Here is a 21644-nt window from a genome sequence, read left to right as displayed (position 1 = left end):
TATATTTTGAACATCTAATAATTAAATTGTATATTCTTTATGTTTTTAACATATATGATGAGGAAAATTTTGGACCTACCCTAGAAAGGGACGACTAAGACTTGGAAGGGAAGAATGCTTCTCAAGAGGGACGACCGACCCCAACAGGGGGACGATCGGTCTTAGGGGGACGATCAATCCCAGGGGGACAATCAATCCCAACAAGGGACAACCCTTTAAAGGATCGTTAGGCCAAACGATCCCCGGTGTCCGGACGACCCGTCACCTAGGGTTTCCCCACAGATATGTGGGGCCCATCCACACATCCTTGCATGAAAATTACTTGCACACCATGACCAAAGACCCTATCACACAATCAAGTCTCTTATATATAGAAAGGTGATCCCGAGTATCTTAGGACTCTTCTCTCTACAAGGAAATTTCCCCGTATCAAGGGATTCAGGTCAGCTTTCTACCACTATATAAACCACAGACCTTACCCTTCTTGAGGTACGTGAATTCTCCATAACTCTTACACTCTTGAGTTCTTAGAGATTCTTTTATTACTGACTTAACCTTTGGAGGGTCTTTGGCCGATACCCCACCGATGCCCTTTGATTGGTTCTTCTCTTTTGTTCTTCAGGTACCTCCATTGGCACGTGTGTGGACAAATCAACTCACTAACGATTTTTGTGCATTGTCAGTTGGCGCCATCTGTGGGAAACGTGTGATAAGCCATATTGCCGTTTCAAAGACAAAGAATTGTATGGTCTAGATGCGATCAATGGCCACCACCAACCAAAAGACCGGGAACCCGTCCAATGCATTGAAGAGGTAGGTGCAGACCCTAGTCGTAGCAATTGAACGACTCACTCAACGGAACCATGAGTTGGAACGACAGCTGGAGCAGCAGAACAATCAGGAGCCGAACGATCAGAATGACAAGCAGAATAGGGACGAACACAACAATGATCATCCCCAGACAAATGACCATCAAGAGAGGAACGACCAAGAGGAAAGCAATGCCATCAGTAGATGCGACCAGCAAGATACCAGTCGTCCCTCCAAGCTAGAGGTCAGCGCGTTGCGCATGGTGCAGGAGATGCAGATGATGAAAGAAAAGATGGATATGATGATGAATGCCATGAAGGATCATGTGTCCACTAGCTTGGATGAATTAGTCCATCGTACCGACTCTCCTTTCATTACATCAGTTACATCTTTCCCCCTTCTAACCAAGTTTAGAATGCCTCAAGGGGAAGCCTACGATGGATCAAGGGATCCCCTCGACCACCTAGAATCATTCAAAACCATCATGCATTTGCAAGGGGTCCCGAACGAAATCATGTGCAAAGCCTTCCCTACCACTCTCAAAGGGCTAGCCCGAGTATAGTTCAGTAAGATAGCTCCCAATACCATCTCGACCTTCAAGGAGTTAAGTGGGCTTTTCATCACGCATTTCATTGGAGGTCAACGATACAAGAGGTCCTCGGCAAACCTCCTAAACATCAAGAAACAAGACGACGAGAGCTTGAGGTCATATGTCACTCGATTTAACAAAGAGGCACTACTAATCGACGAAGCCGATGATAAGGTCCTGGTCACTGCCTTCACCAACGGACTCCAATCTGGGAAGTTCCTATTCTCAGTTTACAAGAATGACCCAAAGATCATGGCTAACATGTTGTACCGAGCCACAAAGTATATGAATGCTGAGGATGGCGTGATTGCTAAAAGGGGCGAACTGAAGAAGCGAGAGAAGCATGACAATCCCCGTCCAAAGAGGGGAAGGAAGGTAGCCAGAATAGGCGATAAAAGGGACGAACGAAGGTCAAGGCCCCCACCAAGGCGAATGGCCAACTTCACTCCACTCAATGCCCCACTCAATCAAGTCTTGATGCAGATCAGGGCCCACTTTGGCATAGCCCAGTAAGCTAAAGGGGGACCCGAACAAAAGACCGAGGAATAAGTCTTACCACTTCCACCGCAACCATGGGCACAACACCTTCGATTGCTATGACCTAAAGCAACAAATAGAAGCCTTCATTAGACAAGGAAAATTATAATGGTTCGTAGGGCGAGAAAGGGCAAGAGAAAACCCACCGAGGGACAAAGAGCCAAATCGACGAGTTAAGGAGCGACCTAGGACACCACTTGGAGAATAAGAGTGATCGTCAAGGGAGGCGCCACAATTGGATCCACGAGGAAAATAAGGAAGACATACCTATAGATGGTGCAAAATGTTCAACTCACCAGTCGTCTGCCTAAACTTTCTCGAATAGACGATCCGATGATTAGCTTCATTGAGGAGGATGCCCGACAAGTCCATCACCCACATGACGATGCCTTGGTAATCAATCTGACCATTGCGGACTTCAACACTCGACGAGTCCTAGTGGACAAAAGAAGCTCAACTGACATCCTCTACTACCCAACCTTCCAACAAATGAGGATCAATAGGGAACGGCTCACCCCAACAAACACCCCTCTGGTGGGCTTCGACGAAATGAAGGTCATGCTCGTCGGATCCGTTACATTGCTAGTCATCGTCGACACCTATCCTCAACAAATCACAAGAGATGTCACTTTCTTAGTAATGGATTGTTCGTCAACTTACAATGCCATCATAAGGCACCCAACACTCAATGCATGGAAGGTAGCTACATCCACATATCACCTACTACTGAAATTCCCAACAGAGTATGGGATAAGAGAGGCTCGAAGGGATCAAATGGAAGCCCGAGAATGCTATGTAGCCATGCTGGAGATGGATGAACAAGTGACCACCATGAACATTGAAGAGTGACGGGTAAATGTAGAGCCAACGGAGGAATTGGAGACCATCTCCCTGGATGAAAGACACCCAGATCGGGTAACTGGCATCGGCACACAGGCCAGCCCTTTGATTCGGGATGGGCTAATTTGTTTCCTAAGGAACAACCTAGACATCTTCACTTGGAGCCATGAAGATATGCCTGGGATTGACCCGAGCATCATGATCCACCAGCTTAATGTTTCCCCATCCTTTCCGCCCGTTGGAAATGAGTCTTCGCTCAAGAAAGGGACAATGTCATAACCGAAGAGGTTCGTAAGTTGTTAGATGTAGGCTTTATTAGGGAGGTTTACTACCCTAAATGGTTGGCGAACGTGGTTATGGTCAAGAAGCAAATAGGAAGTGAAGAATATGTGTGGACTTCACCGACCTAAATAAAGCTTGTCCAAAGGACAACCCCCTCCTACAAATCGACCTCCTTGTGGATTCAACTGCCGAGCACCAATTGTTAAGCTTCATGGATGCTTTCTCCGGGTACAACCAAATCAAGCTTGAATAGTCGGACCAAGAGAAGACATTGTTTGTCACTAGCCAATGCCTTTTTTGTTATAAGGTCATGCCCTTTGAATTAAAGAACGCGGGGGCAACATATCAAAGGCTTGTGAACAAAATGTTCCTCCAACAAATCGGAAGAAACGTGGAGGTATACATGGACAACATGTTGGTGAAAAGCAAGAAAGAAGATCATCACTTGAAAGATCTTAGAAAGATATTCAAAAATCTCCGCCTCTATGGAATGAAGCTCAATCCCAACAAATGTGTCTTCGGGGTATCGTCAGGAAAGTTCCTTGGCTTCATGGTGTCCCATCGTGGCATCGAAGTAAACCCCGATAAGATCTAAGCAATCTTAGAAATGAGCCCCCCAAAGAACGTCAAGGAGGTACAAAGCCTGAACAAAAGAGTCACGACACTCAACAGATTCGTCTCGAGGGCAACGGACAAATGTTTGCTATTCTTCAGAATTCTAAGGAAAGCATTTGAATGGACTGATGAAAGTCAGAAAGCATTCGAAGAGTTGAAAGCATACTCCCACCACTCCTAAGTCCATCCAAACCCAATGAAGAACTCTTCCTATACCTGGCCATATCCCCCATGGTCGTCAATTCAACCCTAATCTGAGATAAGGATCGCATGCAGTTGCCCGTGCACTATACCAACTGAGCATTAAAGGAAGCAGAAGAAAGGTATCCCCCATGGAAAAGTTACCCTTCGCTTTGATCACGGCAGCCCACAAGCTCAGGCCGTACTTCCAAACCCATACCATTGTAGTTCAAACAGACAAGCCTCTTCGGAAGACAACGGATAATCTAGGGGCCGCCGAACGATTGGTCCTTTGGGCAATAAAACTAAGCAAATTCGACATATGGTACCGCCCGAGGACCGCGATTAAGGCCTAAGCCTTAGCTAACTACATTGTAGAATTCATGACAGGCGAGACCAACGATTGAGGGGCGACCCCTTAGAAGGTTCAAACGGACGGATCGTCCAACAAACGAGCCAGAGGGATCGAAGTGGTCCTTCGATCCCCCGAAAGAGATATCATCAAATGCATCGTCCGACTCCAATTCCCAACAACTAATAATGAGGCCGAATACGAGGCCATTCTCATGGGCCTTGATCTGGCCAAAGCAGTTAGGGCCTCATCGGTTGTCCTTCATAGCAACTCCTAGGTTGTCATTGGGCACATCAATGGGGATTACGAAGCCAAAGGTGAATGAATGAAAAAGTACCTCGACCTAATTAAGAGGCAGACAAGTCAAACCTTTGAGGTAAAATTTTTGCAATTCCCGAGAGGAGAGAACGAACACGCTGACAGATTGGCTAAGATTGCATCACGGAATACATTGTGATTGACCAACAGATCCTATCCTTCGTTCAACAGTACCCTACCATTGGAGAGTTGGAGATACAGATGATTCCAAGGGGTGCTGACTGGACTATTCCAATCATCGCTTACCTTAAGAACGGGAGATACAGATTTTATCACTTATGTTATCGCTTTCTTTCTTTTTTAAGTAGTTGACAGACTAGCTTTTTGGCTAATTAAACAGCAAGTTATCGACATTTTTATCTAGTTATTTTAAAGGGAATTATTATTACCTACAAATGAGGAAAGGCTTATAAAAATCGAAACCCTATTTTAGGGGTAGACAGACGATCAAGGATGCCCTCGTGCACCTGATCCAATCCTAAGTCCTACCTAAGGGATGGACTGGCGATCAAGAATGCCCTCGTGCACCTGATCAAATCCTAAGTCCCACCTAAGAGTTGGACAGACGATCAAGGATGCCATCGTGCACCTAATCCAATCCTAAGTCCTACCTAAGGGTTGGAGTGACAATCAAGGATGCCCTCGTGCACCTGATCAAATCCTAAGTCCTACTTAAGGGTTAGACCAACGATCAAGGATGCCCTCGTGCACCTCATCAAATCCTAAGTCCCACCTAAGGGTTGGACAGACAATTAAGGATGCCCTCATGCACCTGATCCAATCCTAAGTCCTACCTAAGGGATGACCGATGATCAAGGATGCCCTCGCGCACCTAACCAAGTCCTAAGTCCCACCTATGGATTGGACGTTAGCATACCTAATCTTGACCAAAATCCAAAAGGGGGTAACTCGACGACTGGGGGGGGGGGGGAGGGGGGCAGAATGTATTAGATGAGATGATCAACGAATCATCGGACTTGAGTACCTAACAAAGAAATAAAGACCGCTGAACCAACGGTATACCAACGATTCAGTAATAGACTATGATGAACCAACGATTCAAACAAAGTCGTAATAAATTGACGATCCAAAAGTCAGAGTAAACCGACGATTCAATAATGGATTATGGTTAATCGACGATTCAAATAAAATAAATTGACGATTCAAAAGTCAATGTAAACCAACAATTTAATAATGGATTATGGTTAACCTACGATTTAACAAAAATGTAATAAACTGACGATTCAAAAGTCAAAGTAAACTGACGAACATCAACACTTGCGCAAAATATGTTATAAAAGGTTAAAGTATGAAGTGTCAGCCCAAAACAAGGGGCCATCATTGTTCTTAACTTACAAATAAAAAGTTGATAAAAAAAAAAGGGAATACAAATAAAAATGTCTTTTAAGGACCTGCAGAAGGATCGTCGTTAGCAGCAGGAGTCGTCGGGGCAATAAGCTTGATCTGGATCTAGGAAAAGTCCAAGTCTAGAAACATAAGGACGGTCTGTTTTCGAAAGTCCTCGAAATCGTCCCCATAGTAACCCCCCATCTCATTGAAGTAGGGTTGAGATCCCTGATACCCCTCAATGGCCTCCTCTTTCACCTTCCCATATGCTCATGGAGTGCAGCCGCTTCAGACTTTAGAAAAGCATTTTCCTTCACTAAATCGTCGGCCTGGTGGGTCATCCCTTTCAGCTTGGCCTTTAGATCAACCATCTCCTGGCCAAGGGTTCGAGAAGATTCCTTAAATTTCTTCAAGGCATCCACTTCGGACCCTATGCGCTCCTTCAAGAGTTTAATCGACACCTCCCTGGATGCACAATGGACCTGTAAAGCACGTATCCTCACCAAGCCCTAAGTAAGGAAAAACGATCAAAGTCAGGAGAGACGATCAAAGTAAGGAGATGATTAAGGTAAATGGACGATCAAAGTAAGGAGACGATCAAAGTAAAGCGACGATCAAAATAAAAGGACAACCTAACAGCTAAGGGATGAATGAATAGACTTACCCTCATCATATCATGGAGATCAGAGTCGCCTAAAGGGTCTGTCTCATGCTCCGAGCACTCATCCAAATTAGCGTCTTGAACAATAAAACGGGTAATGTCCACAGCATATTCCTTATCCTTCACCAGCAAGGGAAGGGGAGGAGGAACGACATGGCCCTGGGAGGTTATGAGACCCTTCCCAACTCTGTGACGAGGAGCATCCGCAAGCACCTCGCGTACCTTCAGATAAATGGATGAACTGTCGGCGCCCTTGCCCGATAATTGAATGTCAGGGGTGTGCTTCCTCTTCTTGGAGGCATAAGGGGCTTAAGCCGACAACCCCCCACCTTGGACTCTCAAGGCGGCGGCCTTCTTAATCTCCTCCTGTCTATTTTTTGCTGCTTGCTTACTCTTTGATGACTCCATCTCTGAAACCGACAAGTATATTAGAAAGTGCATGGGTCCAAGCTAAAACAAAAAAGCATGACAAATGAAAGAAAAGCACTTACGAATTCTCGAAAAGCGGTCTAGTCGTTGGGCTTCCTTGGTGGGGACGGGTCCACCACAGTAGGCATAAAGTGTGTCTAAATTAACAAGCTTCTTCCAAGACCTCTCCTCAAAGGGAATCTCAAAAACCCTCTCCAAAAAGGCATTTTGCTTAGGAAGGATTGTCGAGCAAGCTTTGGCTGAAACAAAACAAAAAATTAGTCAAATCAACGATAAGTGCATACCGACGACCCAAGAGTAAACTGACGACTCACCAGACTTGAGTAATTGCCCCTAAGAATGATCATAAAAAGACCCTACACTATTCCACTCGTCGAGGCTACAAACCCAATTAACCCCTTGCACTGGCCTTCCACAAACAATTAGAATCGGCCATGTCAGATATCAACCTTAGGGCAGGCCGATGACACACAAAATTGTAAAAACCCTTGGATTGGGGAATTTCCTAGGGTTTGTAGCAATGGAAAAACTCCTCCAAAGTAAAGGAACGATTGCCCCCACTGTGTTGTCCCCATAGCACTTCAGCCCTGATGAAAATCCTCCAAGCGTTCAAGGCTATCTGACTAACAAACACACCCAAGTAAAAGGCTAACCAACGATGAAAGGTGGTGAAAGGCAGACGAAGCCCCACTATGAAGGCAGCCTCGTAAAAGCCTACGCCGAATGACTTCCTATCATAACACTTCTCTCCTAAATCACCCTTCCTAATAGGCACATTGTCAGGCATTTGAAAACGGGGTCTTAGCCTACCAAAGACCTCGTCACTCATATCTACAGGAAAATCATGAATGGACCAATCATTGGGCAAAATGACATCCCGCAGTTGTTGCCCTAACAGGCTAGCCTCCCCCGACGAGGATTCTGAGGATGAACTCCTATCGAATACCGACAAGTCGTCAAAAGAATACTCTGGCCTAGGACTAGACAAGTTGTCCTCCAAACCCATGCAGATCAATAGGGTACGCTCACTCGTCGCTTCACTATCTCCAGACATCCCCTACCTACAAGCGACAAATGAAAACTAAGATTCTACTCAACTTCCTACGTGTACAAACCAACAAAAAAGAAAAGGAAAAGAGAGAGTGGAAAAGAGAAAAAGATAGACTGACGAAGCATACCTAAGAAACGGATGAATAATAAAACCAACGAAGTAGGTATACCAACGAAGCGAAAAACCGATGACTGAGCTCTGGGATTAAGATGGGAGAATATTTAGATAATGAGGATAATAACGGCATTGGACTATTTATAGGATGACATGGCAAAGAAAATGAAGCGCTGCGACGTCTAATTCCATGAATTAGAAGGTGACACGTGTCACTTGCCCCATCAGAAAGACATAATTACCCCTAAACCCCTATTTATGACGCACACAAGACCAGGCATTTATGTCAACTCCGCGACCTGTCAAACATCCCGACGACAAACGGAGTAGAGGGCAACTGATGAGAAAAATTTTAGACCTACCCTAGAAAAGGACGACTAAGACTCGGAAGGGAAGAACGCTTCTCAAGAGGGACAACCAATCCCAGGGGGACGATCAGTCCCAACAAAGGACGACCCTTGTGAAAGTGCTTTTTTTCTTTAGCACATAGGCCCAAGGATCCTGGGCCAAATAGTTGTAGTTTAATGGACTGGGCTTGGTTCACCGCAGCTAAATGGGGGCTAATTACAAACCAAGTTGTGCGCAAGTCACATAAATCTCCTCAAGGCAAAAATGCGATTCCTCCTAAGCAATAAAATACCATTATAAGTGTTTTAGTATCATAAAATGACCATTTATTCTTACAAAATAAGTAAAATAGATATTCATAATATTCACAATGAGAAAGAGATTGAAATAGAATATTTAAGGCTTATCTTTTATTCGTATAAACATTTTAAAGATTTCCTTCACTTGGTACCCCGGGCGTACTGTCGTGGGATCCTGGGGCGTATTAGGCCTGTAAGAACCCAAAATACTGATTCTCTGCACTATACAATCTTTCTCCATGCTTGTTATGCAATGGAGTTTTGTCCTTTCCTTTTACCTCTATAAGTCATACACAAGAACAACTATACAATGCACATATCTTCAAATAATTGTTAGTTTCTTAGATTATGATATATATATTAATACATATACATATGTGTAAATAAATTTCATGAGAATGATTCAGCCATGAGGATCCTGGCCCCAATTCTCACAGACTTAGTACTTTTGCACAAGACTTGTGGGATTTGGAACTCAAGACTGAGTGGCTTTGCTTAGGCAAAGGACTCAGCTTTTGGCTGAGTAAAAGGAAAAAATTAACAAGCAAGAATATATATGTATTGAGCAGCAAGAAGTAGTAAAGGAAGATGATATAATAAAGAAATATGCAAAGTAATTGTTAGAAATCCTCAAATCAATATGAGATATTTCATTATTTTTCTTAATTGTGGATTACAAATGTGCTTACTAAGACGTAATACAAGGTTCAAATAAACTCAAAAATTACAGACTTCGATGGCTATCCAAGCCTCTAAGACTTGCAAAGTTTGAATCCTTTTGAATCCAAGTATGTGCTATAGTGGCTGTTTCTGGGATACCGGGAAACGTTCCTCTGTTTTTCTTAAATTTTACAGAGTTCTAATGGCTTTGTTATGATATTCTTCCTACTGAAAATCCCCCCTTTCAACATGGGTTTTCTCTTCCTTTTATAGTGTGTTTTCTAGGGCTCCGAAGTACTAGTGATTTATCTCTTTTACCCCTCAGAGCTCGTGCTGTGACAGTTGCACAGGAGCTGGTCTCTTCTCTTTTTTCTCATAGTTTTCATCTTTTAGTGCTGTTTCTCTAAAAGTCACTTGCTGAGTTTCCATTCCGGAGCATCCTTGGGCAGTTGACCTTCAATCTCTCTTTTTTCAAGGTTTCTTACTTTTCAGACTCAGCTTTTGGTTGTCTTTCCTTGCTGTCATTATTCCCAAATAATTGGAATCTTTTACTGCTGGGTTGAAAGTTCCCTTCCAGTCGCTTCTACTTATGGTTTTCTAATTCTTGGTTCCTTGTGGTATAGCTCCTTTGTTCATGAATGTTTGCTTTATACTTTCTGATTCTTTGTTGCACTACTGGGTACTTGAGAAGGACATATTTGTTCTTCATTTCTTGTATTTCGTGGTACCTTTCTTGAGCTGTCTCAATCCCACATTAGCTGTGCTGCATTACTTGAGGATCCTGGGCCTCTAGCAGCCTCTGGGTATCCCGGCCCAATTCTTTCACTGGATTTTGCTAGATTTTTTAATGGCATTTTTTGCTGGAAGTCTGAACATAAATAAGGCCTTAATATCGATTCTTCTTGCTGCTTCAATTGGGCCTTCTTTACTTTTTATAGAATGGACTTTCTTGTGAAATTTTGGCTATCAACAACCCTTTAAAGGATTGTCAGGCCAGACAATCCCTGGTGTCCGGACGACCCGTCACCTAGGGTTTCCCCACAAATTTGTGCCTATCCACACATCCTTACATGGAAATTACTTGCATACCACGACCAAAGACTCTATCACACAATCAGATCTCTTATATATGGAAAGGTAATCCCGAGTATCTTGGGACCCTTCTCTCTGCAAGGAAATTCCCTTGTATCAAGGGATTTGAGTCAGCTCTCTATCACTATATAAACCACAAACTTTACCTTTCTTGAGGTACATGAATTCTCCCTAGTTCTTGCACTCTTGAGTTCTTGGAGATTATTCTATCACTTACTTAACTTTCAGAGGGTATTTGGTCGATACCTCACCGGTGCCCTTTGATTGGTTCTTTCTCTTTTGTTCTTTAGGAACCTCCCTTGGCACGTGTATGGACAATCAACTCACTTACGATTTTTGTGCATTATCAATATATGTCAAATTTTTCATTCAAATCAAATTGTAATTACTATAAAGATTAATAAACTTATTTTATGCATAATTTAAGATTACAAAAACTTAAAAATTAAATGTCACTTGATGATAATCATAACACAGTTATTAAATTTTTATCTTCTTAAAATTTTTCAGACATGAAGATGATTGGAAAAAACAATCTAATTAATTTGTTAAAATTCACCCTCAAACAGCGAAAATACATGAGAAAAGTTTAGCATATGTTCTTTTTATTCCACCTCCCGTTCCATTTCTCCTTTTTAGTTCTAATTCTGAACGGAGTGAGTTCTGGCATGGCCACCACCTCGGCCGCCATGGACGGCGTGGCAGCAGCAGCTTTCCAGTCCGTAATCCAACGTGTCCAACAAGCCGCCGAGCGGTCCGGCCGCCGTGGGCCCCAACAGGTTCGAGTCGTGGCTGTCAGCAAGACCAAACCTGTCTCTCTCATCCACCAAGTCTATGATGTCGGACACCGTTGTTTCGGCGAAAACTACGTTCAAGAGCTAATCGATAAAGCTCCTCAGGTTTCTTTTCTTTTCTTTTCTCTCTCTTATTATTTACAATTTCTGTTATGTGAATGGGAATGAATGAATTAATCTCTTAGTTTTGCACCCCCAATGAATTTAGTCTCTTATTTTTGTAACTTTTTTTTTTTTGGTTTCTTTAAAGGTTCCAAATGGTGAAAATTGTGAATTGCTTCTGTTTTTTTGGGTTTTTTTGTGTTGGGTTTTGTTGAAAGTTATTAATTTTGGTAATTGTTGGGTGATTTCAGCTTCCAGAAGATATAGAGTGGCATTTCATTGGAAATTTGCAGAGCAATAAGGCTAAGGCTCTTTTGGGTATGCTTCTCTTTCTGAATAAATGATATCGTTTTGGTTGAGGAGAGTAAGTAGAACTTAATTGTTAATTAAATCATGGTTTAATATTTGTGCAGCTGGTGTCCCAAACCTTGCAATGGTAGAAAGTGTAGATGATGAGAAGGTAATTATTTTTTTTGTTTTTTTTTTTTTATGGCTTTCTGAGTTTCTCAGCTGAAGCATACACAATCTGACACCATTTTTCTATAGAATGAAAAGGTATAAAGTGAACCAAGAATGAACAATTTTAAGAAAACACACACACGCATACTTCAATGTTGGTTTGGACAGGATAGAATGGAAAAAAAGAATACATGAGGCTGACTCTGATTTGTCCGTTGAGGATCCATAACCGAGCCCAACATATTGGGATTAAGGCTTTGTTGTTGGTGGTGTTGTATACTTAAAATTTGGTTGGTTTCTTTTTGATTTTCTACGCTTTATGTGTTTTGCAGATTGCAAATCAACTTAATCGTGTGGTTGCAAGCATTGGGAGAAAGCCTTTGAAGGTCTTGGTCCAAGTAAATACCAGTGGAGAAGAATGTAAGTTGATTATGTTTGCTGATTTTGTTAAATTACTTATATTTTCGTAGGTTTTTTTTTTTTTTTTTTTAATTTGTTATCTACAGTGCATGATAAATTTACCTGTTTCTTACGGATTTGACTAGTCTGACTTAAATTCCAAAATCTGACCTTTTATGGCTGCTTGAACAGTAGAATGACATGCTATAACAATTAATTTGGTTATGCCGTACAACATTTTGTTTTTGAAAATCATAGTATCAATCAGCATTTGGATTAATTTCTAGGTTTGTGATTCCTTGTTTATATGTTTAATTGTTAACCTGGTTGAGTAGTAGTGGTTTGTAATCTGCATTGTAATATCATCTATTGAAAATGAGCTATGGTTTTATTTTTTCCCCTATTTTTTTCATGTGAAGTTTTAGTACCTGTTTTATCCATAGGTGTGCATCATTTGTCTTTTAGCATTTGTGATTTGGTGATGAAGGTTAATACATCCATTCTCTCTGTGAGGCATCTTGTTTTAAGCATTCAATTATCACACAAGCTCTTGTGTATCTATATGCAGCCCCCCAACCCCTGGGGGAATTGTGGGTTATTTTATTCTATATGACTTTATGAAGTTTCTCGTACAGAGAATTTCAATTCGCATCCGAAATTCTTTCATTTGCTTTTCCATGAAACCTCAGAGTTGAAGTGTTCAATGGTTTCTCTAGAAAACTTGATTTTCACATAACCTCTTTGTTCCATTAAATCAGAAACCATTAAATGGATGTGAATTACTTAAAAAATTATACCAACTAACAATCTTAGCCACCCTTGCCTAATTTTGGTGGGAGATATGTTTGAGAGTCATGGTGGTTTATTGTCTGCACTAGATTCTGAACTCTTCTGGAATGGTTTTGTTTTTCAAACAATGTGAGTCATCGCTCATTAATGCCAGGCTTTTATAGAACAATCCCAGTCATTCATTTTGTGTCATTTTGTTGCAGCAAAATATGGGGTTGAGCCCTCTGGGTGTGTGGAACTTGCAAAGCATGTTAGTTTGGGCTGCCCAAACCTTGAGTTCTGTGGCCTAATGACAATTGGTATGCTGGATTATTCTTCGACCCCAGAAAACTTTAAGGTGACAATCTCCACATTATGCATGGTTCTTTGATCGAAGTGTTTTTCCTTGTGCTTCCTGAATTTTCTAAAACCTGTCTGTTGTTTTAGGCATTATCAAACTGCAGAACTGAGGTTTGCAAAGCACTAGGAATTCCAGAAGAGCAATGTGAGCTGTCAATGGGCATGTCTGCAGACTTTGAGCAAGCGGTAAAGACACTTCTGCTTCTGTTCTTCATAAGACTATATTTCATAACCGATTTCTGGTTTTTATGTTTTGATGTTCATTAATTTTCTTTTGTTAGGCTGGGAATTTAGAGTATCAAGGAATTGAATTGAGCTATTTATAGAGAATTGGACTAAGAAAGCATAAACTTTAAACAATTACACTCCTGCTACCATGTTTACTTGCTGCCTCATTTATCATATTTCTGCAAGTCAAATGGTTCTAAAACTATGTTGATACATGGAAATGAACATTTTAACTTGAAGTTGTATCATTATTTGGAGTTGCTTTGTGTGTCTATTCTTATACATGCACACTGTAATACTGGAGGAATAGACTTATGGCTTGAAACCTTGATTGTTTTGCAGATTGAAATGTGTAGTACAAACGTGAGAATTGGATCAACAATATTTGGAGCAAGGGAATATCCAAAAAAGCAATCAAATTAGCTGTTCAAACCCGAAAATTTATGGAATTATGTGCATTAGGCCGTAGAATTGTGGGCTTATTCTTGTAACCTTTTTACACATTAATATTGCCTTGGTGTACTAGGAATTCTATGGTATTTGCTGGTTGGATTTGTGATTCTTACTCGAATGGATCAATTCGACCAGAATAAATACTCCTTATGAGCATGTGCGTGCTGTTCAATAAACATTGGGAGTGCAACTGTAACCGTGAAATTTATGAGTGCTGTTCAATAAACATTGAGAGAGCAATTGTAAACCCAGGGGGTTGGCCGAGTTTGATGGGCTCTCGGTCTCAAAGTGCTTGTATTGGGCTCGACGGGGTGTGCTCCCTAGTTCGAGTCCTGCTACCTGCACTTTGAAAAGAATTTTCTGGGCCAGCACTTTACCCCTTTGTGGGCCCACCCAGCGCGAACAGTGATTAGTTTCTGGTTAAAAAGCCTTGAGGAAATACTGTGAAAAAAAAAAAAAAAAAAAAAAAAAAAGAGAGCAATTGTAACACCAATGCCAAAGCTTGACACTGAAGCCAAAGCCAGAGATGGTTGATGCTCATTTCTCCAGCTTCTTTTGTCTTCTTCAATAAATCAGTATTTATTCAGAAAAAAGGGGTTTATTTCTTTCATGAAACAGATTGTGATCAGAGAATAAGTTCAATGATTCTTGAGAAAACCTTGAAATGAACAAAGACAGAACTTGTGAAAAGTTATCACATAGGAGCCTAATTTTAAGAAGTTTTATGGGGCCTCAACCCTCAAGTAACACCAATAAGTTCAACTTTTGTAACAAATACCAACGCCACAACCAATATTACCATGAATCACTCTGACAGAATCAAATTATTTGCAATTGATTACTTTCTATTCTGACCAAATAACCAAAAGGACTGTCTAAAAATTGCAAGCCATTAGGATTTAGGACTGCCATCTCGGATGTTTTGAAACCCAATAGGAATCTGTCCAATAGGCACCCCTAGGCAATCCCTATTTTCTTGTTAAGGTATTGGGAAAAGTGGATTTGGATTGGATGCAACTAGTAGAGTATTGCACCAACACCAATTACCCCATCCTTACATAAAATTTTTACAATTCACTTTTTTACTTTTTTTTTTATTTTTTTTATTTAATAGTTAAGATTGAAAGTTATCACATCTTTAGTCACAAAATATTTACTTTTTTCACTTTATTTATTCAATGATTAAGATTGAAAGTTACTTTTTTCAACTCTCAATCTCAATTATTAAGAGCTGATCCCCTTTTTGTCGTCCCCATATTGCTATATGGGAGAGACATGGGAACGTAAAAAAGAAAAGAGAGATGGGCTTTCTCTCACTTTTGGCATAACGGGCCCGGCACCTCCGAATAATGAGTAGGTAGCTTGATCATTTTGATTCTTCTTTTCATAATAAAATGATGGGGAACGCGGAGCAATAGATCGAATTATCATATAAAGAAGAGTTGTAAACTATAGGACTTTTGTTCGAGTATGAATATTTCGGTTTTTCTCGTTCCAAAACCTCAACAAGGGAAAAGTCACAAATTAATGAATTACCCCATCAGAGCTGAAACCAAATTTCTTTGTTTCACGTGTCTTTCTGCTTCCCCATGCATTCAATAGTTTAAAGTCAACTTTCTTCCATTCTTCATGCCTTCTAACATGAGTTATGAACATGCTAAAACCCTCTTCCCTAAACCCCTTAAAACAGCTACCACCATTTCAACCCACCACTACCAAGTCATTCAACGCTATCATCAACCAACTCTCATCCCAAGGCGCCCACCATGAAGTTTTACTCACCTATTCCTCTATGCTCAACACAAATACTCCTCCAGATGCCTTTACCTTCCCTAGTCTCCTCAAAGCCTGTACCTCTTTGGAACTGTTTTCACATGGCCTCTCGTTCCATCAACTTGTCATTGTTAATGGGTATTCCTCTGATTCTTATATTGCGTCTTCTTTGATCAACTTCTATGCAAAATTTAGGTGCGTAAGTAGTGCTCAGAAAGTATTTGACATAATGCCTGATAGAAATGTTGTTCCTTGGACTGCAATTATCGGATGTTATTCACGCCTGGGTGATGCTAATATGGTGTTTTCTGTGTATAATGAGATGAGGCGCCAAGGAATTCGGCCCAGTTCAGTTACATTGTTAAGCATGCTCTCTGGAGCTCCAGAACTTAACCATGTGCAGTGCTTGCATGGTTGTACAGTTTTGTATGGTTTTGAGTCAGATATAGCTTTGGCTAATTCTATATTGAATGTATATGGTAAATGCGGAAGCATTGAGGATGCTAAAGACCATTTTAAATTTATGGATCATAGGGACATGATTTCATGGAATTCTTTGATATCGGGCTATGCCCAGATTGGGGATATTAGTGAAGTTTTGCAGCTTTTAGATAGAATGAGAATTGAAGGTATGGAGCCTGACCAGCAGACATTTGGGTCTTTGGTGTCTGTGACTGCAACACAAAGCAATCTTAAATGGGGAAAGTTGGTGCATGGGAAGGTTTTAAAAGCTGGATTTTACTTGGATGCACATGTTGAAACATCACTTATAGCTATGTATTTGAAATGTGGGAACATTGACAATGCATTTCGGATATTTGAACAGACCACAGATAAAGATGTAGTGTTGTGGACTGCAATGATCTCAGGGCTTGTGCAAAATGATTGTGCAGATGAGGCACTTGCAGTTTTCTTTGAAATGTTAAAATCAAGAGTGAAGCCATCTACTGCCACAATAGCTAGTGCTCTTGCAGCTTGTGCACAACAGGATTCTTATGATCTGGGGACCTCAATTCATGGTTACATATTAAGGCAAGGAATGACATTAGATATCCCTGCTCAAAACTCTCTTGTTAATATGTATTCTAAGTGCAGTCATTTGGATCAAAGTTGTGCTGTTTTTGATAGGATGGCCAAGAGAGATTTGGTTTCTTGGAATGCAATAGTTGCTGGGCATGCTCAAAATGGCCATTTATTTAAAGCCTTGTCCCTCTTCAATGAAATGAGGACAACCCTTCAAAGACCTGATTCAATAACTGTTGTCTCCCTTCTCCAAGGTTGCGCTTCCACTGGGGCACTCAATCAGGGGAAGTGGATCCACAATTTTGTAATTAGAAGTTGCCTTACACCATGCATCTTGGTCGACACAGCCTTGGTTGATATGTATTCTAAATGTGGTGACTTAGATACTGCCCAGAAGTGTTTTGATGGGATGGCACAACATGATCTGGTTTCTTGGAGCATAATAATTTCAGGATATGGTTGTCATGGTAAAGGGGAGACTGCTTTGAGGATGTATTCAGAGTTTCTACGCACTGGAATTGAACCAAACCATGTCATTTTCCTGTCAGTTCTCTCCACCTGTAGTCATAATGGGCTTGTCCAACATGGCTTGAGTATATTCCAGTCTATGACAGAAGACTTTGGTATTGCACCAAACCTTGAACACCGTGCATGCATTGTTGATCTACTTAGTCGTGCTGGGAGGGTAGAGGAAGCATATAACTTCTACAGGAGGATGTTTCAAGAACCTACAATTGATGTGTTAGGCATACTGCTTGATGCTTGTCGGTTCAATGGCAATGATGAACTTGGTGATGTAATTGCCAGAGATATTCTCATGTTGAGGCCTGCAAATGCAGGAAATTATGTGCAATTGGCACACAGCTATGCTTCAATGAATAGATGGGATGGAGTGGGTGAGGTGTGGACCCAAATGAGGTCTCTTGGCCTGAAGAAACTCCCTGGATGGAGTTTCATTGAACTTCATGGGGCCATTACAACCTTTTTTTCAGATCACAATTTACATCCTCAATCTGAAGATATGGTGTCAGTATTGAAAACTTTGAGCTGGGAAATGAGGAAAATGGACATTAACAAAAAGACTAGCCAAGTGCATTGTATATCCTAAAATGTTGGTAAGAGGCATTCAGGCAGTGGGTTTCTTAAAAGAAAACTCCCCTCAGCCAATGTGTTTGGGATGCCTGTTGTGTTAATGGACATGGAACCTGGAATTCCAATTTTTACTGAAACTTGTCTGCACAATAATTGCAGACTTCAATTGTTTGTGCTCATAGGAGTGTTGTACAATTACATGGGACTGTTACAGTGTTCATTATATTCTTATAGATGACAGTTCTACAAAAAAGAAATTCAAGCTAAGATGCTCAACCATTGGGTACATGGAAATACAAAATCATCTTAACAGGATCACGCAGAAATGGATGCCATGATATGCCCACCACGTTCCTCCCTATTTATGTAACTTAGCCAAATACTTTCATTCTTTTCTTTTCTTTTGTTTAATAGAGTAGCCAAATACTTTCTATTCTCTGGTTTTTTTTTTTTTTTTTTTTTTAAATTATAAAAGTCAAAAAAATTTCAATTCTTTGTATGGACCATCGATCAAGATGTTCTTTCAAGCATTTTTTTAACCAGTAATAGAACTATTCATGCTACAACTAATAATAGAATTGATCAAGGTATATTTACACAGTTATTATATTTATACATCTTTAACTTGACTTATGTGGGTGATTTTGGAATTTGAATGTGTAAAATTGAGCTATTTTTCTATTTTGTATTATCTGATGCAAATACTCTTAAAATTTTTATTTTTTCTTTACAAGCATTTTAAAATCTCAAAAGAATTTTTTTTTTTTCTTTTCTTTTCTTTTTGCAGGTGATGATCTTTCTAATTGCTTCGAATAAGCACAACACCCTCAAAATTTACCCCTTGTGACAATTTTTTTTTTTTAAATTTTTTAATTTCAAAACCAGACTTTATAAGTCATGACAATCTAATCTCAAAGACCAAGCTTTTCTACCGTTGTCTATTCCTCCAATGGATATTTTACACCTGCTTAATGTAGATGTTGTTGGCAATGTTTGTTGACTTTGTTATTATATTCTCATTAAAGGTTTAATTCAATTAATATTATCTTCCTTTTAAACATCCAAAATATACCACCATATGCCAAGGGCGCAATAGTCGTTCTACAAATATAAGTGCTTATGGAGTGCGGGGTAACGGTCGAGATTCAAATCTCCAAAATAATTAATATATCTCAAAATATATATATATTTAGAGAGTTTCAACTTATGGCGCCTACTCCTGATGAGTGATGAGTGCTCTTTATCATTAGACTAAGACACCAATCAGTTTTTGGTGTAGGCGGGGATTGAATCCCAGATCTCTTATTCAACTATCAAATATTTTATTAGTTAAGCTAACTGGAACCCACGAATAACTAATATATATATATACCATTTCTTAATAAAATTTTTAGGACTAGTTTCATTTTAAATCCGATTTCAAATTAAATCTTATATTTTAAAAATATTAAATTAGACTCTAAGATTTAAGGCAAAAACCTATCAATTTACATTCCAAATCAAAGTACATGATTTTTATTTAAATTATATGATTTAAAAAAATTGCGGATTATTTTAATTATTACTATTAAATATAAGATTTAATTCAAAACTAGTGAAATTATAGAGAAATATTATGTCTACAATATTTTTAGTATTTTTACAACACTTTTATACAAAAATCATAAGTGTCAGTTTGTTATTGGTTAAAAGTAATTTCAGGTTAGAACCAATAACAGTTTTCTACTTATAATTTGTTTTGATAATGTTAACATTTCTCTAAATTTTAAGATTAAATTTGTAACTGTTTAAACTAGTCCTTAAAAATAGGATTTACAATAAGAAACCAAAAAATAAAAAAAACCGGCATTGTTTCTGTTTCGTAGTTAAGTTTAATATTAAACTGTAAAATCCTTTGATTTCTTCCCAAAAAGAGTTCTAAATCAAACCCATCATCATCAATAATTATCCATTAAGATTTAAGGATATTCATCCCTCAAAGTTCAAACTGAACATGCGGTGCTTTCCTTTAATCCTAAACAAGTTCTCTAAACTTTCTTATCACTCGCTCACTCATTTCCTCATCAACATTCTCCTTCTCTTCACTTCACTTCACAGAAATACAGAATACCATACATTTTGTGTGTTTTTTTTTTTTTAATTATAGTGAGAGATGTCAGAATCAGAGTCAGTGATAATGAATTATTTTTACTATTTTAATTATTATTATAATTATAATAATTGGTTCCAAGGCCGAAATGAAAGATGGTTGAAGATTGGGATGGGCCTATGTGGCCTGTGTTTAGTGGGCTACATAGTGGGCCCACCTTTGTATTACCATCTCTCCGAATCACTCTCCACCACCGCCGCCGCCGCCGTGTCTACCGCCCCCGTCTGCCGTCCTTGTTTCTGTGATTGCTCTTCTCAACCTCTTTTCTCTCTCCACGAAGGTTACTTCTTTTGTTTCCTTCTTTTATTTTTTTTAATAACTAACTTTATAACCAACTGCCTTTCAAGCTTTTATTGTATCTGAGATTTTGTGGGCCTATTGACATGGATGTCGATATTCATTTTGGGACCCAATTTAAAAAGTGGTGGTCCTCTCCTCTCCATGGGCATGAATCCGCATGATGTTAAAAAAAAAATGAAAATGAAATGTTTTTATATACTCCGTATTTCTTTTAATATTTTGTGTTCAAAATTAAGTTAAATTGCGATTGTTAAAATTTTTAAGGATATAATTATAAGTTTTATGGAGAAAATTTATGGATAGTTAATTCCAATTTTATATTTAATTTGTGGAATACCAATGAGATCAAGCTCAAATGGGAATAGAGGGTGAGCACGTAGGTTTAAAATTTCAAAAATTGGTTTGTTGTGTATGCAACTTAACTGAGCAATGATAGTTTACTTGATGTGAAAGAATATGAGATTCTACCATATGGTACAGTCCTTAAAAAAATTTTATTTATTAAAGCTTTCACCTAAACAAAGTTTAGGTTGAAATCTAACAAAGTTTAGGTTTATATCAAGTATTAGTTCATTGAATTAATCAATGAAGTAAATGCATATATTAATTATTTTATAGTTGTGCATTAATTATTTTTAATTATATTAACAGAATTTATATAAATTTTTTTCTAAATTTTATATAAGAAACTATTTTTATTAGGAATTTACTAAACTTATTCGTACTTATTTAGTGTAAATGTTGGATATTTGACTGAGACATTAATTATGAAATTTCTCGTTCTCCGCTAGTTAAAGTGCATGCTTACTAATGTCCTGTATATGTCTGGTTTTTCTACAGGATGGAGCAACGAGACCCTTACAAGTAAGTGTTTTTTTTCTTTTTGGCCAATGTATATCTATAAGTAAGTGTTTTTTTTTTCTTTGGCCAATGTATATCTATAAATGGTTTTGAGGTATAATTGACTAGACTAGGACTTAAGTCAGGACTGATGACTTTATTGAAGTTAAAGCATATGTTAATGGCATTATATATATTTTTCAACATTCATTATGGCTAAATCTGTTGCTGTTAGACTATTTTACGATATAACTTTGGATCAAGCGCAAGGCCTCAAGCTCTGAAACATCCTAGAGAGATGATAATGAAGCCAGTCGACAACTAAATCACTTTTGTTTAGTAGCATGAGAGAGTTAGCTTGCTGTTCGGTTTCTTATTAA

The 21644-nt window shown here is 39.3% G+C and overlaps 2 protein-coding genes across 2 annotated transcripts; both read left to right on the top strand.

The window, feature by feature from the left end:
* Positions 1-11124: 11124 nt before the first annotated feature.
* Positions 11125-14338, top strand: LOC126727051 (uncharacterized). Its single transcript, XM_050432513.1, has 7 exons — positions 11125-11423; positions 11672-11738; positions 11834-11880; positions 12212-12299; positions 13271-13404; positions 13494-13592; positions 13977-14338. The coding sequence occupies exons 1-7, from the start codon at positions 11193-11195 to the stop codon at positions 14055-14057; spliced, it is 747 nt and encodes a 248-aa protein (XP_050288470.1). The 5' UTR covers positions 11125-11192; the 3' UTR covers positions 14058-14338.
* A 1096-nt stretch (positions 14339-15434) lies between these two features.
* LOC126727050 (pentatricopeptide repeat-containing protein At4g04370) lies at positions 15435-18195 on the top strand. The gene has a single exon (XM_050432512.1). The coding sequence runs from the start codon at positions 15736-15738 to the stop codon at positions 17989-17991; it is 2256 nt and encodes a 751-aa protein (XP_050288469.1). The 5' UTR covers positions 15435-15735; the 3' UTR covers positions 17992-18195.
* The last annotated feature ends 3449 nt before the right edge of the window (positions 18196-21644 follow it).

The sequence above is a fragment of the Quercus robur genome, chromosome 5, assembly GCF_932294415.1.
Source record: "Quercus robur chromosome 5, dhQueRobu3.1, whole genome shotgun sequence".
Classification (NCBI taxonomy): domain Eukaryota; kingdom Viridiplantae; phylum Streptophyta; class Magnoliopsida; order Fagales; family Fagaceae; genus Quercus; species Quercus robur.
This window is presented reverse-complemented; position numbering and strand designations above follow the sequence as displayed.